This window comes from Punica granatum, chromosome 1 (assembly GCF_007655135.1).
Source record: "Punica granatum isolate Tunisia-2019 chromosome 1, ASM765513v2, whole genome shotgun sequence".
NCBI classification, from domain to species: domain Eukaryota; kingdom Viridiplantae; phylum Streptophyta; class Magnoliopsida; order Myrtales; family Lythraceae; genus Punica; species Punica granatum.
In genome coordinates this window covers 53,979,304-53,999,396 of record NC_045127.1, presented here as the reverse complement: position 1 = coordinate 53,999,396, position 20,093 = coordinate 53,979,304, and the positions used below count along the sequence as shown (strand labels likewise).

At 36.0% G+C, this 20,093-nt stretch overlaps 1 protein-coding gene and 2 long non-coding RNA genes across 3 annotated transcripts; 2 read left to right on the top strand and 1 right to left on the bottom strand.

Annotated features, from left to right (window-relative positions):
- The first annotated feature begins 789 nt into the window (after positions 1–789).
- Positions 790–1,845, top strand: LOC116192978. The gene has a single exon (XM_031521692.1). The coding sequence runs from the start codon at positions 809–811 to the stop codon at positions 1,826–1,828; it is 1,020 nt and encodes a 339-aa protein (XP_031377552.1). The 5' UTR covers positions 790–808; the 3' UTR covers positions 1,829–1,845.
- Positions 1,846–13,673: 11,828 nt separating this feature from the next.
- Positions 13,674–14,379, top strand: LOC116192380. Its single transcript, XR_004154054.1, has 2 exons — positions 13,674–13,810; positions 13,990–14,379. It is a non-coding gene; the product is annotated as an uncharacterized LOC116192380 (long non-coding RNA).
- A 91-nt stretch (positions 14,380–14,470) lies between these two features.
- Positions 14,471–15,628, bottom strand: LOC116192381. Its single transcript, XR_004154055.1, has 3 exons — positions 15,010–15,628; positions 14,727–14,877; positions 14,471–14,612 (listed from the first exon to the last, which is right to left on the bottom strand). It is a non-coding gene; the product is annotated as an uncharacterized LOC116192381 (long non-coding RNA).
- Positions 15,629–20,093: the final 4,465 nt, after the last annotated feature.

Below are 20,093 nucleotides of genomic sequence, written 5' to 3'. Positions count from 1 at the left end.
CGGGACTAAAACTTAATAAAATTAAGATGTAAACGTTCCAGAAGATATAATAGACATGAAGATATCACGATATAAATTGCCTAATTAAGAGCTTCCATTGTCTTTTTTTTTTTAGGAAAATTCCATTGTCTATTTTTTACCCAAAAAGAAAGAAGAAAAATAATTTCCTTATTAACAATTATATATACACGTATCCCCATACCCAGGCCGGCGTTACGCGTTCTCAGCCTTGCTACCCATTCTCCCTGACGTCCTCGCTCTCGCGGCTCCGTCTCAGCCCTTGGTCGAAAACTTCTATTATTCTTTCTGGCTACTGGTTATTCCAGAAATCGAAACAATGGAGCGTCTCGGTTGCAATTACATGCCTTCTGCTGTGCTCGGCGAGGAATGTTCAATGATAGAGCAGTCGGCGAACAATTGGGCCGCGCTGCCGAGAGACCTCTTGATCTCCATACTGGGAAGACTAGTGCCGGAAGTTTCCGATTATATACACTTTGCTGCTGTATGCAAGGACTGGTTCTCCGCCGCACGCGATCATCAGGCCCTAACTCACAAAAGGCCATTCTTTCCTGTCCTTCTTATTCCGGCAAAGGACAACACCCCGACATGTCGAGGTTTGTATAAGAAGAGATATGCCCCCTTTTTTATTTTTTTAATAGTAATACCAAGGCATGATCGATGAAACTTTATTTCGTTGTATATTTCGCTCGAACTCATATCTTATCTTATGCATTTAATAATGATAATGATACATAAAATTACAAACTTTTCTGCAGGTTGGTACAATGCGGTCGAGAACAGGATCGTGATGAACTCCCGATTTCACGTTCCTTATAATGAGCGGTGTTGTAGTTCACATGGATGGTTGATCTTCACCGAGGAGACCTTGGCTTTAACACTATTCAATCCTTTATCTGGAGCAACCATCCATCTCCCTCCGGTGAGTAAGGTTCCGACTAAAGAAGAACTTGGGGAATACGGGTTTTACGACCACGAATATGAAGTCCAAAAAGTTGTGTTGTCTGCTGATCCTTCTATTGCTCCGGACAACTATGAGGTTCTTGCCATTTACGAAGACGGAAGGCTTGCCTTGTTTAAGTGCGGATGGAGCACATGGATTCATGTCGAATGGGATGGACTCCTAATCAGAGAAGTAACCTATTTCAATGGAAAGTTTTATGCAGCTAACGCCTTATCATTGATGTGCCTCGATGTGTGCAGTAACAAACTCGAATCTAACTCCGTCTCTGTTACTCTGAGATGCCTCGCTGAACGGCCACTTAATAGTGCTTGTTCTGGCATGACATACCTTGTTGCGACACCTTACGGACATCTCCTCTGGATTTACAGGATTCATACATATAAGAGTATCGGCACCCCTAAAGATGTTCGGGATGACATCAAAGAGTGTCTTGAAGTCAGCGACCAAATAGATGAGAACGGCTGCATAAGGTACCGCATCACGACGCGCTTCGAACTCTATGAGGTGAAGAAGAAAGAAGGGTCGACGATGCAGTTAGTAGCAGAGCCAGAGCCCATTAAAACGCTTGACGACATGGTTCTGTTCTTGGGTCACAACGAGTCGGTGCTGGTTTCAACTCGTGATTTCCCCGAGTACAAAGCAAACTGCATCTACTACGTAGATGATTGTCTTTACTGGCCAATTGGAGCTCCTTATCAACCTTTTGGAGCGACTGACATGGGTGTCTTCGATCTCGAGAGTCAGTGCTGTAAGCCGTTTGATTTCGTCGGCTTTGGAAAGGGACTCATGCCACCGCCTGTATGGGTCCTCCCAAAGGCGAACTTTGAAATACCACTTTCTAATTAATATATGCATGCATCCTTGTTCTAACTCCCCGTCCAATGAACCACGCATATGTATATAACTTAATTTGAATTTTTTTTCCTTTTGGCATAATCAAGTTCAAAGTTTTTTTTTTATCGCAGAATTATCTGCATGCATGTATTTGCTTTCCCCTGATTCAACCGCTAATTGAATAGTTTGCATTTCCAGTCCAAAATGCTGTAGTTTTGTTCCTCATGGTACATTATATTGGGATGGCTACCAGATGTGGAAGAACAATACACGACTCGTTAACTTAAGGTCATATTCGAATTAATTTGACCACGAGTCTGACCTCCGCTGTTCCGCCCCTTCAGGCTTCATGTCTCTGTTGGGTAGTCATTCGATTTTCAGCATATAACATCCCACATAAACTTTTTCGAAAACCTGCCCCCCGGCTAGCTAGCTAACTTCAAAGAAAACCTCGCATGCTCAAGATATATATAGAAACCTGGAGCTAAGCTAGCTTGTAAATTGAAGCTAAAGCTCGTGTATCATATAGAGCCGCTACAAATTAGTCGATCGAGGATCTAGCTTGACTCGATCAATTGTATGTGCCATCAACCCACAAAAAATGACTGTTAGAATCGTGATTCGAATCGTAAAATCTTACGATTCTATGACCCAAGGGGTGACAAGCGATTCCGATTTCACCTAGCAGATCGAAGTAGTAGGATCGGGCTTGGATCGGGAGTTGAATTGCACAATCGTGGAATCGGTGCAAGTCAACCGATCCTACTACCGGTTGCACTGCCAGCCCAACTTAGCACAAGCCCAGCCCATTTGTTCGGTCGGTCCATCGAGAAGCCTCGACCTGCTCTGTTCGACTACCCTCTGGCCTTCATCTGTAGCTGTCTCCTTCCAGCCCACTCTTCAGAGTCCATTGCCCACTTTTGAAAATGATCCCCTATACGCATTGAGATCTTCGATCCACCATGTTGCCTTATGCCCCTGCATTTCTCACCCAATGCTTAGCATCTTGTAAATATCTGCGCCCTCTCTCCGCGTCCATTGCTCAGTTTCGCATTTCGATTTCAACCCCGACTAGCCACTCCATCTACAGCCCTCGCAATCGCCACCGCCGACTCCCTAGCCCCTAACTTTGCCCTCTGCATGCCATACAACCCACGATCAACCCAGCAGCACCAGAGTGTCGTGCTTGATTGCCATACAACCCACGATCATCTCTGTCCCCCGTTTACACTCTCTCTGCTTATTCTTTCTTGCTTTCTCCTGCAATTATCAAGGTCCGCTTTTGCAGAGCGCTTCTATTGAAAATTGGAGGGCCTGTTATATATGCCGCAACCTGCATCCTCTCGCATCTGATATTCCCTGCTCTTGACTTCAATTTTTTGAACTGTTTGAACTTAGATATATGCTTTACGTTGTCGATTAATCAACCTCTATTGAAATCCACCAAATGGAACAACTTGCATGTTTCAAATTCGAGTTTATTATGCGTATGTTTAAGATTAAACACACCAACTTTTCAAATTGGTGGTATTAAACACGACTGTGCTTTTTTTTTTTTCTAGAGAATCAAGCTGAATTCTACTATTAAACAGATTTGTAACCTTTTTCTTCTTCTTTTATAATTGAAACTGGAGATTTGATTTGTTGTGTTCAGAAAAGTTTTAACACTGGTGCTATTCAAATTTGATGAAATTTTTGCTTGGATTTTCCTTCTAACTAAGAGTTGAAAGCAACGGAAATCATCCTTTGTTGTGTATCTGAAGACATAATATATCAGGAATACTGACTGTCACCATTTATTATTTATTATTTTTTTGGGTTAAATATCACCATTTAAATTTAAAATATTATGAAGTTCATTTTTTTTTGTGTCTTTACGATAGGGCTTGCTGCTGGCTGAACATTGTTACTTCATTTTCTTCGTTCTTTTTAATCCTCGGCCTTACTATTCTCATATGCCTGAATGTACTGTTCCAGTCCAGTTAATATAAGAGTAGATAAATCGAGTGGCTGTTAATGAACCAGGTAATGTGACATTTGCCAACTCATGAAGCAAAGTAAAAGTGTGCATTTTATTTAGTTATGAATAATTTTTATTTTGTTTTCTATTTAGTTAGTGTGTGTTGTTTGGAGTTAAAATCAATGCTGAAAATTAAGTATTTAATTTTTGAATACTTAATGAATTAAGTGCTTAAGTGATTAAGTTGATTTTGTTTGGCGTAAAATGTGAATGTACTCTTAGTTGTTATTACCACCATTACAAGATGACCCAAAAACTTTTCTTTTGCTGAACTTTGACCGAATAATCTTTGTATTATATTACTTTTTGATTTTTTAGAAATTAAAAAAAAATTATTCTTTTTAAAGGGACAGAACAATAACATAGTGGCTGCGATTATCCAGGAGGGGGTGGAAGCTGGTAGTGGCTCGTGATAATTTACTTTTCATCCTAGCCCTTTTTGAAGTTGGATTTGTTTCAAAAAGAAAGTTTTTATGTTCACAAATACATTGACATGGGCTTTTTATCGAATTTAGTTTCAAATAATGTATTCTTTCTTCGAGTCTGCTCAATCATCTAATAATGCTCTCTCCTTTGGTTCTGAATCATTTTCGGAGAATGTAGATATCTTTCTTGAACCGCTTGTGACAATTTGAAGATGCATCTTTGATTCCTCTTTTTATTTGTGTAAAATTATTTTTGTTATTTTGTACCGAGCCGTTTTGTAGTTTTAAATGCCAAATAGCCATATAGATTCCGATCTTCATTTGCTTGAGGTTTGCTCTCATGAGATTTCTTAAATAATGGGCATATTATGTTGTGATCTACGTTTGAATGGATTTCGTGAATTTAAGCAACCTCTCACAAGTATACAGTCTTTCCTATTTTTCTCTTCAGATTTTTTTAATATACTTCTGGCCTACTCATGATTCTCAAAATTTTTATATGATTTTGTGTTTTTATCAGGGATTCAACTCTCTAATTATTTGATTACTATCCGCTTATATAATGTAGGAATTTTTGAACAAATTTTTCTGATATTATTTTAGCCTTGACTACGTTAAACAAAATTTCTTACTTTGACTCTCTATGTAATAGTATGTAGGTACCAAATCATTAATGAACGAGCCTAAAATTCTCCTTTCTACTAGGACCAACATTTGTAGGGTCACCTTTTCGCTGAAAAATTGCATGAAGAGAGAAAATAACCATGGTTCGGAAGAAGAGAAGTAATATCAATGTTGAAAAGGGATACATTATTAGCGTCCCAACATGAGCACCAATATACTTCACCAACCGAGCTAAAAATGAATGCACTACATTGCTGACTTCTTCCAGCCCATTTAACTAGCCAATCCTTTTGAGGTAAGAGTTACGCTTGGAACAGTTTCCTTACTAATTATATTGATTTTCAATTAGCTATATAACTACATTTTCTCTTGTTTAATGTTTACGTAGGACAGGAGGACAAAATCCAACATCATTATAGACTGCCTTAGTTGGGAGGGCACTGAAGCAGCTATGAAGGTAATTAATCACAATGCTTCATATATATATATATATATATATAATTTGAAATATTTCTCTCTCAAAGTTTTTGGACTTAAAATGTTTTTGCAGCGACATGATATTGCTAAATAATTGATTAACAGGAACAGACAATTAAACAAGAAGACACAAGATGGAAAGGCTATGTGGGCAACAATAGTGAGTCTCCATCATCAAGTCTTCAACAAAGCAGATTGAGCTCACTTCGTTCCTAATTTTTTTTGTTTCTTTTATGGCAAGAAAAAAATAGCAATAGACTAAATAATGTTTGATTTTATTTGGATTGTGGATTGAAAACTCAGGGTTAAACATGTTTTCATTTAAGGGGTTCGAATAGTTGCTGGTTATCTTAGGAATTGATCTCATTTGGTGGAAGGCGAACATATGCAAACCCTGTTGTGAGAAGTTTATCAGGTGTGATGTCTTTGAAGACATCGAAAAAATACCAATTGCAAGTTATAAATAAGATCTATTTGTTTCATTTTGTGGTAATTCAGTGATACAAGGCACATGCCAATCCACTAGTTATACATAGAATATTCAAATGTTATATTTAAATTAGTTAATCGTTCTCAAAAAAAAAAAAACACAGTTTCTAATAGTTCTCTGCGGCAGGGTCCTTCACAAGCTCATGGATGTAAGTCTTGTATGCAAGTACGTGTCTCAGAGGCGTTACAATTAGAGCTACGCGTGAGCCGACAACAATGTATATAGAACAGGAAAAGCTGTTCAAACTTCAGAGACGTTTGTTGGACCCGAAAACATAAGAGATCCCGATTTTAACATTCTGATTCACATAGGATAGGATCAGACACCACGACGCGAAAGGACGCCTGAAGTAAGCAAATTCTTTCAGCGATGGCGGCTGCATTAGCCCAAAAAAATAATAATAATAACATAAAAAAGAACATAAAACAGTTAACTCGACATATAGCGCTGATGGAGATAATTAAATTTACGAGGCTGCCAATTAATTTAATTTATTATTGCATGCCAGCTAGCTCGTGTAAGTAAATGCATTAGGTGCGGAGAGAAGACTCCAATCATGATACGCATAGACCGTTGCCCCCATCGTGCCACGATGGAGGGGAATACGGATCAAATGTACGTACGTCTAAGCGATCCCGTACCTAGTATATATATATGCCTTTATGGGTTCGGTGCACCCATGTCTTCAAGAAGAAATTGGATGTGTAACATGTTTATATCTCATAATTAATTGAGACATAAATCATACTTATAAACCTAATTAATTATTTCTTGATATACTAAGTATATTATTGCTACATTCGATATGTCCTTGACAGCTAACTTTCTGACTCGCCAAGCGTGCCCGGTCGGGACGGCTGATCTAATTTCTCCAGGGCCCAAGCCGGTGAGAAATATTTCCAGGCCAGCCTTTGCAGATCTATCAGTTTGCCATGACCATAGTACTTCATCGCTCCAAGAAACATATCTAGGTCATTTAAGTTGTTAATTTCCCTCCTCAACCTCGTCTCCTTAATTCATTATGGCCTATTCAATTCATCTTTCATAAATATTATCATCAATTGGTATCTCTACCATATTATAGCTAGGTTTCGTCACGGTCGTCTTGGCATAAAATCTATTTTAATTTACAATATTATCTTTGACATATTTTAATTATTTAAGGTATGCATCACGAAGCAAACGGCATATGTCCGTGAGCAACTTACACTGATATATTGAGCCACATATATGAGCTTCTTCAAGCTGTCAGCTACTGAAAAACAGAAAACTGCTATGCCGCCGTGACTGTGTGAGTGCACCGAAAATTAGATAAACAATATATAAACGTGTAATATACATAATAATGTTAAGACTTGAGCAAAGCTCACAGTAAAGCATGCTCAAAGATAAAATGACTAAACGAGACCACGTACGAGAGGAGACCAGACGAGGAGACAATGTACTAAACGAGACCACATTTAACGATAATGATAACGACACTAGACTGCGATGAACACGGGGGACCCGCTAACATTAAAACATTAACAGACCGAGACTAGATGAGCTAGCTAAGTCTATGGAGAGTATCGCTATGCGCCTAGTTAAGCAACAGCATTATTCTGGGCATTATCATCGACGGCATCCTCCTCCCTTTCGTCCCTCCTTTTGCTCCTTCCCTTCGATGGCTGCGGATGCCGCCGGTCCACGTGCTCAGCAAGGTCCGCCTTGGTCAAGAACCGCCTCCCATGCTGGCACTTGGTGCAAATCCAATGGGCGTTTCGGTGTGCATCCTTCTGATGAAGAGAGACTGACTTCGATGAGGGCAGAACTGCCCAACACAGATTACAATAACCATTGTAATCGCTTTCCGCCCAGCGAATACGATCATGACGAAGAGCCATACCGGACGTTTGAATTAGACAGGAGAGAGAGAGAGAGAGAGAGAGCAGTGTAATATATAAAGATGAGAGAGATTTGAGGGTGATGAGAAGGGATCGGGGGGCTGCTATTTATAGCTCAAGCTAGCTTAGCAAGCTGTAGGTGATGATATAGTATAGTAGGGATAATGATACACTGATACATACCTGCAGATGAATTATTATTGTGTGTAGGGAACGAGATGATCAGATGGATCAAAGTTTTGGCACGCCAAATCCTCCAGAGGCAGGGGCAGGGAGTGCATTGATCAGCTGCTAGCTTATGCCGTCTCTCTCGCCATTCCATTGTTGGGAGCTTGAGAATGAGAGCAAGCTGGCTCTGATGATCATATATATTTCCATTAAAGGAATGGGATCGAGACAGACAGACATACATCTCTCTCTCTCCTCTCCTCCTCTCCCTGAGCTATGTGAGAGCCTGAAACACAGTGGAAGAAATTAAGCAAATGATATCAAGCAGAGCTGCAGATGCATGCGGAAGATCAATATGCATATCATGAGGAATATTGGATGGGATCGAGGGAAACTAAAAAAAAAACAAAAACAAAGACCAAAGCTAGCTCAGCTAGTGAGAAAGATCCAGGCAAGGGCAAGGGCGGGGGACTGGAGGAGAGGAGTGAGATATACGGAGAAGGACAAACGTACGGTCAAAAAAGAATTACTCGAGATTCAATCAATATATATGTGTGTACAGAGGGGTAAAACGTAGAGTCAAAACTATTTTATTTTATTTTTTAACTTAAGGTAAAAGCAAGTGCGAAATGCCCCTGGAATTGGAAATGTCCCTGCTTTATTTTTCACTCTGTTTTCATTTTTATTTTTCTATTTACTTGAAAAAGATGAAGAAAGCATATATACCCATCCCTTTTTCTTTTTCATTTATTGGGATAGAAAATAATACTTTTGCCGAAGACTAATCAAATATATTATCATTTTCCTTACCCAAAAAATGTGCTATTCTTTTATTTTACTTTTATTTTTTAAAACGAATACGTAGAAAACAAAATAACATTTTAAAACGAAAAAGTAAGGCCCTAGGGGTACTATGTACTCCTGTCCTGGATAGTAGATAGTAATGATGACGAGTTAAAGAGACTAGTACCGGTCAAGTAGGTCCCATCAAGTCATTTTTTTATGCATGTCGTTTTAGGATCTAATTTCCCACTTAAATAATAATAATAATAATTTTTTATTCAACTAAAGTTTCAAATTTTCCAGTGTTATAATCAAGAACGGAAATGATTTTTTTCTGCCGAGGAATCCCGAAATGTGAACATTATTTTAGTGGACTCATTATATATGCATTAGTTAATAATTATAGTAAAAAACCCAAAATCCAAAATTGCCCACTCAAAATCATAACACCACCGCAAACCCTTAAATGCATTATAATAATCTAAGTCTACAAAATCCTAAAACCTCAATTTCCTTTCTCGGATTTTAAAATTAAAATTTTATGGTGCGTTTAGTTTCAAAGTATAATTTTAAAGTCAGATTTTGATTTTGAAAAGAATGGTATAAATGGGGCCCACCATTTGACTTTGGATGAATTATTTTGTTTTGTTGTAGAAAAAAGTGATATAAATAGGGTCCACTCTTTGAATTTGTATGAATTATTTTGTTTTATTGTGGATAAAATTAGGTTAAAGATATAATTTTAAAATTTAACTTGCAAACTAAACATGGCAAGTTTCAATATTTTTAGGATCTCATATTATAATTTTTACGGTTATAGAAATTTATTTTAGGGTTTTTAAGAGTAATTAAATTTCAATCAGACAATGTGATTGGACCTAGGAAATTTAGGGGTAATTAATTAGACAGGTTTCACGAGTAATTACTTGAACCTAGGAAATTTACGGGTAATTAATTAGGCAGGTTACATACGCGTATTAAATGCTCTCGTAAATAGAGACGATGATAGAGTGTAGCCATTAAATTGAAGATATTTTGTTAAAAAAAATATTGTCGTTCAGGGAGCCACTATATTGGTGACAATATCCTGACATTGAACATCATATAATTGTTCACCAAAAAAACACATCATATATTTGATATTGTGGGTTATAAGATAATTAATCCCTTGCCTCCCCTGTCACTTATTTTCTTTTCCCTCAAGTGGATATAATCAAAATGTATCAGCCATAATGATAACTGTTTCTTTATACCCGATCAAGCTTCGGAAAATTTTCGGCGGAATTCTTTAATAAAATTTTTAAAATTTCCCCAATAAACTAAAAAAAAAAAGTTGTTAACAAATATTTTTAAAAATAAATATTCATTTTTTAAGAGTTAATTATATTTATATAATCACGTGGTATTTTTTTAAGGGTAAATTGCATTGTTGGTCTAAAATATTTTATAAATATTTCATTATGGTCCAAAAAGTTTTTTTTACTACATGATGGTACAAAATATTTCAAAGTTGTTTCATGATGGTACAAACCATCAACTCAAGCTTGATGCCGTCAAGTCGACACTGACGTGTCACCTCCTTATTGACGTGGTCGAAAACTTTTAAATAATTCTAAAAATTTTAAAACTTTTAAAACTTTTAAAAATAATTTTAAATTTTAAAACTTTTCAAAATAAATTTTAAAAAAACTTTTAAAAATATTTTAAACTTTTAATTTTAATTTAAAATTTTAAATTTTAAATAATTTTTATTTTAAATTTTAAATAATTTTAATATAAATTTTAATTTTTTATAAAATTATTTTAAATTATTTTAAAAAAAAAAAAATTAAAATTTTTAATTTTTAAAAATAATTTTTAAATTTCAAAATTTTAAAATAATTTTTTATTTTTTTTCTAAAATTTTACTTTTTTGTTTTTTTGTATTTTTAAAAAAAATTAAAAATTTTCAAAATTTTAAAATATTTTTATTTTTTTCAAAATTTTTACTCTTTTTTTGTATTTTTTAATTTTTTTGTTGTATTTTTTTGGACTTTTTTAAATTTTATTTTCTCTTAAATGACGTGGCGCACTATGATTGGTTTCACGTAATAAAAGTGACATATAGGACGCGGCACGTCAGCAAAATGTTAACGGCGTTAGGGCCAATTGGCGATTTGTACTATTATGAAATAACTTTGAAACATTTTATACCACCATGTAACGAAAAAAACTTTTTGAACCATAATGAAACATTTGTTAAATATTTTAAACCATCAGTGCAATTTATCCTTTTTTTAATAACCAAACATTTCAACTTTCTTTTTGGCCACAAATATTTCAAATCTAACAAATAAAATCAAGTGTTTCTTTATTTTTCCAAATCAATCCAACTTGTCAATTATATTATTTAAATGCTTACCTGACATGTCCTAACTGGCATTTTTATTCCACGTGGCATCAAAAAATAACTAAGTAAGATTACAGAGGCCAAAATCAAAACAATTATTTATTTATTTATATAAGATTAGCTAAATAATCCGATGTTTTTTTGTTTTTCTTCATCTATTTTGTGAGTGAATTTTGCGTAGTATTTGATCATCCCCTGACAGTGGTCCCCAATTTGGTCGACGAGCTATTAGTAAACAAATTGAAATTGAAATTTGCCAAATCATGTGCAGATCTTCTAGCTCGAATTTGCCGATTGGCGACCTTGTACCATTCATCACTCCAACTCAACCAACACATTGTTTAATTCTAATTAAAATAAGGGGCCTTTTATTTTTCCTTTTCTTTTGATGGATTACTAAATTCTCCCTTTATTTTTCCCGTTTCCTAACAAATTAAGGATTTTTTAAGTTTCTTCTCATTACGATACTGTCTCTTAGATGTCCTTCAATTAATAGTACATGTAGAGGGTTTAAGATTGATGTTGAAGTTGAAGGGGTTCAAACTCATCATTGCTTTAACGTAGCAAACTTGCCGAGCTCAATAACAGCAATTAGTCTTCGTTCCAATTTTGTTCGACGTCATGCATCATGTGAAGTGTAAATAAGAGGACAATAATTAATTTTATTCTTGCTGTGTAACTCTTTCGTTTGTAGTAATCAACCTCATGAGTTTGATCTAAATTACCATGATCCTATTAACTTGTTCGGACTTAGGATAATTAGCTTGATGGGTCATCCTTTCCTTATAAAGGCTCTCTCCCAGGATTTGTTAAAATTTTTGCACGAGTAATTATATATACACTCTCTTGAATAGGATTGAACCTATGAATTTTGGACCACATCTCCCTGAATCACAGTAGAGTTCGTAGTAGAAATTTTCCTATAAAATAATGTAAAAATTCGAGATTCATTGAAAACACTTTATTATTAGGATGAGTCGAGAATAGGAATAAAGATCAATAGCAATCAATAAACTAAAGATATCTCTTCATCACACAGAATGACAATTTATTTTCGTCATTTTGAGAGCCCTAATATTTGCGACGATGCCCTAACACGGAACATCATATATATATATATATATATATATATAATTGATGATGCTGTGGGTTAAATGACAACTAAAACCTTTTTCTTTTTGGATTTTTCTCAAAAGATATATATATATCTATATATATATATATTAGGACAATCCAAAAATATCGATGATGTTGTGGGTCAACGATTATTTATCTCTTTTATTTGGAGCACTCCGGAAAGACGGTACAAGGAAAAGAAAATTCTAGCATGAAATTAGGCCAACCGGACGATACAACTATTGGGACAACCCAAAAGTACTATGTGGGCCCATCTTCCCGACGTGAGAATATGTGTCGCTCTCTTTGTTATTCTATAAATATAAATATAAACGACGTGGCTCTCTAATTTCATGCAATCATATTTCTCTGGTCACACGGCGTGCGGGTCCCAGGAGAAGATCTCAACTCCTCCTTCAATATTTTTGGGTCATGGACTATAATTAATTTGTGTTGAGGCATTAGGAATAGGAATGTGACAAACGACCATCAACTTTATCTTACTTCCAAGATGATTACTGTCGCCATTATCCCACGATCGAGCAGTGATCGAAGATATAATTAAGCGACTCTGTCCGATATCTTTCCTTCTTACCTGCTTTCAAGTTCCCATGTATCTTTGGCGAAAAACTTGACGTGACATATAATTATGATTTTTATTGATTATATAAAAATTACAAATAAAAGTCAATCGAATGAATTTTAAATTTAAAGAAAATTCATAAACGTAAAGGTGCAATCCACCGGGAACAAAATGTAAAGGTCCATGTCATCAAATAAGTTGTTACCACTACAAGTCTACCAGAGATTCCTTAATTTTCGAGGGACAAACTCGTCGGATACGTTGATAATCCTGGATATCTATGGCATCTTAATTTATGGCAGGTATGGTGAGAATTAAATTAACCACGGCCAGTCAAAATTATTAGATTTTACTTATATTTTCTTTTTTTTTTTGGGGGGGGATTATGAGGGAGATTTTACGAGTTAATTAACCGTTCAAATATGATAACCTAAAATTCCAGGCAATCTATGGGGCAAGGCCCCCAAATTCATCGAAAAAAAATTCTGGGCAATCTAGTCAAGGTGAAAGAAAAAACAAAATGGTGGGACTTGGACGTAAATATGAAATTCAGAATGTTATACGCTCTGCCTTAACATTCCCAAAATTAGACCATGCTCTCGTTTGGCTCGGCCTCAGCACCGGGTCACTGGCGGTGACTCCACCACCACCTCACTCACTGTCTCCGGCTCTCCCTCCAGAGTCGGGACGTTCACATTCCGGCCCTCCGGGTCACCGTGTCCCTATGAGTTCGCATTATCATATAAAGATCAGAAATACGAGTACTGATATGGACACGGGCTAAAATAAGAAATAAATAAAGTAATTGGACTGGCGAAGGCCACAAAAGCCCAATATAGAGGAACAAGCCCATGAAACTTTACTATTATTTGGGTCAAAGCCCAACAAACCTCTCTCCTGGGTTCGGCTTCTCCATCACGGTCTCTCTCTCTCTCTCTCTCGCCCTCCCCCAGTCACCGGAGTTCGGCTAAACCACCGCCATCTCCGCCACTGTGGGGTTCCGACGTCGACCCCTATAGGCTTCCGACCACATCAGGTTCTTCCTAAGTTTTGCCATTAATTTTAATTAAGAATTGACAGTAATTGTGTTAGAATCGGAGATTAGGGATTGTAACAAGGGCTGAAAGCAAATTCCACGATCACATTGGTATCATTAACTCAGTTCCTCTAAACCTTCACTAATAGGATTTTTTTTTTCTTTGTTTGTTTTGGTAGGAATGACTAATAGGATACGAAGAGATTGTAAATCCTGCAGACGACTATGCATTTCGATCCATCAGCATTTCTCTTTATTCAAAAAATGGCCAAAGACAGCAAAAGCAGCAATGTTCGTATAGTTTACATCAATTCCCCGTTCAGCAACTCCTGGAGACAACTATGCATTTCGATCCATCAGCATTTCTCCTTATTCAAAAACTGGACAAAGAGTAAAAGCAGCAATGTTCGTATAATGTACTTCAATTACAGCAAGGAGTTCTCGTTGGCAGGGCTTCACCACTTTCTTCCCCAGATCTGGAATTCCCTTCATTTTCCCAATGATATTGTATAGCTGATGGATCCCCCAAACACTGTCGATAGTGGTTCTTCAATTATTCATTTATAGGACAAGTGAATGTGGACCGATGGATATTTTTAATCACCAGGGACCAATGAATTCCCAAGTCTATAACGAATCGGAATCCCACATCCCCTTTTTCGAGTCTCTCCAATGCAGTATTCAGAGAGTCCATCTGAAAAACTTCAATGTCCGCTGTGATGTTGTGCTCTGAGGCAAAATTTATCATCTCCTGTGTCTACTTAAGCCCACCCATTGAACTTCCCCCCGATAAGCTTCCGACCTGCATTGTGTCATTAGTTTTACATGGCTGATTAGTTCAAAAGTCTCATATGGTCTACTTCATGATATTACAAAATTCAAAGTAATAATTAATTTGCCATAAGAGCCGGCATACCCGAGAGCAATGGGAAGGCCGGAAACTCGAGTGGCTTGTCTGGTATACCAACTGTAACTAGCTTGCCGTGGTTCTTCAACAGACCAGTCAAAGGTACAAGTGGATGATCCACCACTGTATCGATGATACCATACATCATGCCCATAGCAGACTGTGTTCAGAGCAAAATATTAGAAATCAAAACAAACAGTTTATGAAGGAGGGGGGAAAAAATCGTGAATATATGTGTGTGTGTGTGTGTGTGTATGACTGTAAATTGTTAGTATCTCATATCATCATATACCTGCATTTACCCCTGGTCATTACTAAGTAAGAATGAGTTGGCCCCGAGGAACTCCACAGCCTTCTGCTTTTTAACAGGGCTATTATCGATGGCAAGTCACCTTGAGGCCCATGGCCTTGGCGAACTTGACGGCAATGTGACCCGATCCTCCGAGACCGACCACACCGAGATGAAGCCCGGGCTTATCAAGTCCATAGTACTTCAATGGACTATAGACAGTGGTCCCAGCACAGAGGAGTGGAGCCGCCCCAGCAAGCGGCAGATTGTTAGGAATCGCCACCACGAAGTGCTCATCCACCACCATGATGTTGGAGTAGCCTCCATAGTTGAGTGTGCCATCATCATGGTACTTGCTATTGTAAGTGGAGATCTTTTCAGGGCAGTAGTTTTCGAAATAATTGACACAATTCTCACAGGAGCCGCAGGACCCGACTAAGCACCCGACACCAACCTTAAACTTTGTTACCTTCGGGCCTACTTCTTTCACCACTCCCACAATCTCATGCCTATATGAGACAGAAAGTACATGATCTTTCGGCTTAATTCAATTTAAGGACAGTACCACCCACCTGTCTACACAGAATCTAAAAAGATTCCTTGAAAAAGATGAAAAAAGAGCCTATACCCATCCCTTTTTCTTTTTTCATTTGTTAGGATAGAAAATAATACTTTTTTTTTAATTATAAAGGAGGCCCATGTACCTAGTACATTGAAATTGAAATTCTAAATATCTAATAAAGAGACACGGGTGGTCCCACTGGGTATCGAACCTGAGACCTCTTGGTCACCAGGCGAGAGGTGCACCACTGTGCTATTCCCTCTCTCGATGAAAATAATACTTTTGCCGAAGACTAATCAAATATATTATCATTTTCCTCACCCAAAAAATATACTATTCTTTTATTTTATTTTACTTTTAACAACAAATACCAAAAAAAAAACATTTTAAAACGAAAAAGTAAAACCCTAAACGTACTAGGTACTCCTGCCCTAGATAGTAAATAGTAATGATGACGAATTAAAGAGAGTAATAGCGGTCAGGTAGGTCCTATTAAATCATTTTTTTATGCATGTCGTTTTAGGATTAATTTTCCACTTAAATAATAATAATAATAAATTTTTTTATTCAACTAAAGTTTCAAATTTTCCAGTGTTGTAATCAAGGAGGGAAATGATTTTTTTCTGCCGAGGAGTCCCGAAATGTGAACATTATTTTAGTGGACTCATTATATATGCATTAGTTAATGATTATAGTAAAAAACCCAAAATCCAAAATTGCCCACTCAAAATCATAACACCACCGCAAACCCTTAAATGCATTATAATAATCTAAGTCTACGAAAATCCTAAAACCCCAATTTCCTTTTTCGGATTTTAAAATTAGAATTTTTAGAGTTTCAATATTTTTAGGATCTCATATTATAATTTTTACGATTTTAGAGTTTTAGAAATTTATTTTAGGGTTTTTAAGGATAATTAAATTTCATTCAGACAATGTGATTGGACCTACAACATTTACGGGTAATTAATTAGACAGGTTTCACGCGTAATTACTTGGGCCTAGGAAATTTACGGGTAATTAATTAGGTAAGTTACACACGCGTATTAAATGCTCTCTTAAATAGAAACGATGATCAAGTGTAGCCAATAAATTGAAGATATCTTTTTTTTTTAAAAAAAAAAGCTTTGTCGTTCAGGGAGCCGCTATATTGGTGAAAATATCCTAACATTGAACATCATATAATTGTTCACCAAAAGGACGCATCATATAATTGATGTTGTGGGATATAAGATAATTAATCCCTTTCCTCCCCTTTCGCTTATTTTCTTTTCCCTCAGGTGGATATAATCAAAATGTATCAGCCATAATGATAACCGTTTCTTTATATACCCGATCAAGCTTCGGAAAATTTTCGGCGGATTTCTTTAATAATTTTTTCAAAATTTCCCTAATAAACTAAAAATGAGTTGTTAAAAATATTTTTTAAAATAAATATATTAATTTTTAAAGAGTTGATTATATTTATATAATCTCGTGGTTTTTTTTAATAACCAAACATTTCAACTTGCTTTTTGGCCACAAATATTTCAAATCTAACAAATAAAATCAAGTGTTTCTTTATTTTTTCAAATCAATCCGAGTCGTCAATTATATTATTTAAATGCTCACCAGACATGTCCTAACTGTCATTTTTATTCCACGTGGCATCCAAGAATAACTAAGTAAGATTATAGGGGCCAAAATTAAAACAGTTTTTTTTTAATACAAGGTTAGCTAAATAATCTGATGTTTATTACTTTGCGGTGACACTTAATTAATTTCCTCTCTCTTTTCCGTCTCGCTCACCACCGAGGTAATATGAGAGAGTAAGTTTCATCAGACTGAACGCACATTCTGCGAGTTGGATCAGGAAAGGGCACGAGGTTGCCAATCGGAAAATAGGTAATTCTGAATTCAATTGGGAACGGCGCAATCTGAAAAATTGTAACATAAAGGCTATTAAGCAGGGATTTTTTTTTTTGTGTGTGTTTTTCTTCATCTATTTTGTGAGTGAATTTTGCTTACTATTTGATCATCCCCTGACAGGTGGTCCCCAATTTGGTCGACGAGCAATTAGTAGACTAACTGAAATTGAAATTGAAATTTGCCAAATCATGTGCAGATCTTCTAGCTCGAATTTGCCGAATTGGTGAATCTGCCGATTGGTGACCTCGTACCCTTCATCACTCCAACTCAACCGACACGTTGTTGAATTCTAATTAAAATAAGGGGCTTGTTTCCTTTCCTTTCCTTTCCTTTCCTTTTCTTTTCTTTTCTTTTCTTTTGATGGGTTACTAAATTCTTCATTTATTTTTCCGTTTAGTTTTGCAATATAATTTTAAAATTTTAACTCTAATTTAATTATTCTCACTACAAAACAAAAATTAACTATTCCAATTCAAAAAAATGGAGCACATATATAAACTCACGTACAATTTCATTATATTTAATTCAATTTTTAATACTAAATTCTCTCAACAATTCATTACTTTTTCAATAATTCAACAACACAATCATTACACGATCATCACTTTTTCTTAACTATTCATTATTTTTTCATACTTTTTCTTATAATTCAACAATATAATCATTACAATCCAATTAAAATTAAAATTCAACTTCACTTTAACTCTAAAACCAAATACAAGTTTCTTCCCGTTACAACACTGTCTCTTATATGTCTTCAATTAATAGTGCATGTAGAGAGTTTAAGATCGATGGTGAAGTTGAAGCGGTTCAAACTCATCATTGCTTTAACGTAGCAAACTTGCCGAGCTCAATAACAGCAATTAATCTTCGTTCCAATTTTATCATCACGTGAAGTGTAAATAAGAGGACAATGATTAATCTTATTCTTACTGTGTAACTCTTTCGTTTGTAGTAATCAACCTCATGAGTTTGATCTAAATTATCATGATCCTATTCACTTGCTCCGACCTAGGATAATTAGTTTGATGGGTCATCCTTTCCTTATAAAAGCTCTCTCCCAGGATTTGTTAAAATTTTTGCACGAGTAATTATATATACACTCTCTTAAATAGGATTGAACCTATGAATTTTGAACCACATCTCCATGAATCACGGTAGAGTTTGCCGTAGAAATTTACCTGTAACGTAGTGTAAGAATTCGAAACTCATTAAAAATACTTTATTATTAGGATGAAGTCGAGATAGGAATAAAGATCAATAGAAATCAATAAATTAAAGATACCTCGTCATCACACAAAATGAACATTTATTTTCGTCATTTTGAGAGCCATAATATATGCGACGATGCCCTAACATGGAACATCATATATATTTAATTGATGATGCTGTAGGTTAAATGATAACTAAAACCTTTTTCTTTTTTGGATTTTTCTCAAAAGATATATATATATATATATATATATATTTTAGGACAATCCAAAAATATTGATGATGTTGTGGGTCAACGATTATTTATCCCTTTCATTTGGATCACTCCCGAAAGACGGTTCACGAAGGATAACCCTAGCGTGACATTAGGTTGACTAACCGGACGATACAAATATTGGGGCAACCCAAAAGTACTGTGTGGGCCCATCTTCCCAACGTGAGAACATGTGTCCCTCTCATTGTTATTCTATAAATATAAATATAAACGACGTGGGCGCTCTAATTTTATGCAATCATATTTCTCTAGTCATACGGCGTGCGGGCCACGGGAGAAGATCTCATCTCCTCCTCCAATATTTTTGGGTCATGAACTATAATTAATTTGTGTTGAGGCATTAGGAATAGGAATGTGACAATCGACCATTAATTTGTTACATGCTTTCAAGTTCCCATGTATCTTTGACGAGAAGCTTGACGTGACGTATTTTTATCTTACTTGATATGTGAATAATCCCCTACACTCTAGCTTGTATACTTGTTCTGTATCATTATGTCATTTGTTAAATGAAAAAAATTTCAGGTGATGGGAGAATTTTATCCTTAATGAGTCGATCTGACTCAAATTGAAATAATTCAGATCTATTGAATTTTCGAATATCAAGATATAAAAAAAATGTATTATATCATCGAGGTGTTTTAATTTACTTTTCATGTGTTGGCATGGATGCTCGTCTTTCAATAATGATCCAACGTCCGATACCTGTGAAAGAAGTATGAATATTACAAGTTTCCATGGGCCAATAGCTTATAATTTTTTCAGGGCCTACGTAGGTCATAAACTCGAACCTGAGCCAGCCTTCGCTAGTATATGAATGTATTAGCGGCCTACTAGCTCTCTATTTCACAAGTCCAATTTGGTCAATGTTAGGGGTGCGCATGGGTACCGAGTATACTCGAAACCAGTCGGAATCTACCAGTTATGGTAGGATTCAGGTAAGTCGTACTGAAAATAAGATAGGTTCCGGGTATTAAAATCAAGAATCGGTGGAACGGTTCCAGTTCCGGTTCCAACCTACAGGGTAGTCGGAATCGATTATTTATTAAAAAAAAAGAGGAAAGAGTAAAGTTACTATCTCCTCTAATGAAACAGAACAAAGGCACTTTGTTGTGTGGAATCGTATTATGG

Bases quoted from the DNA above. Each gene is read 5' to 3' on its own strand.
- LOC116192978 (XM_031521692.1), top strand. From the start codon at position 809: ATGAACTCCCGATTTCACGTTCCTTATAATGAGCGGTGTTGTAGTTCA.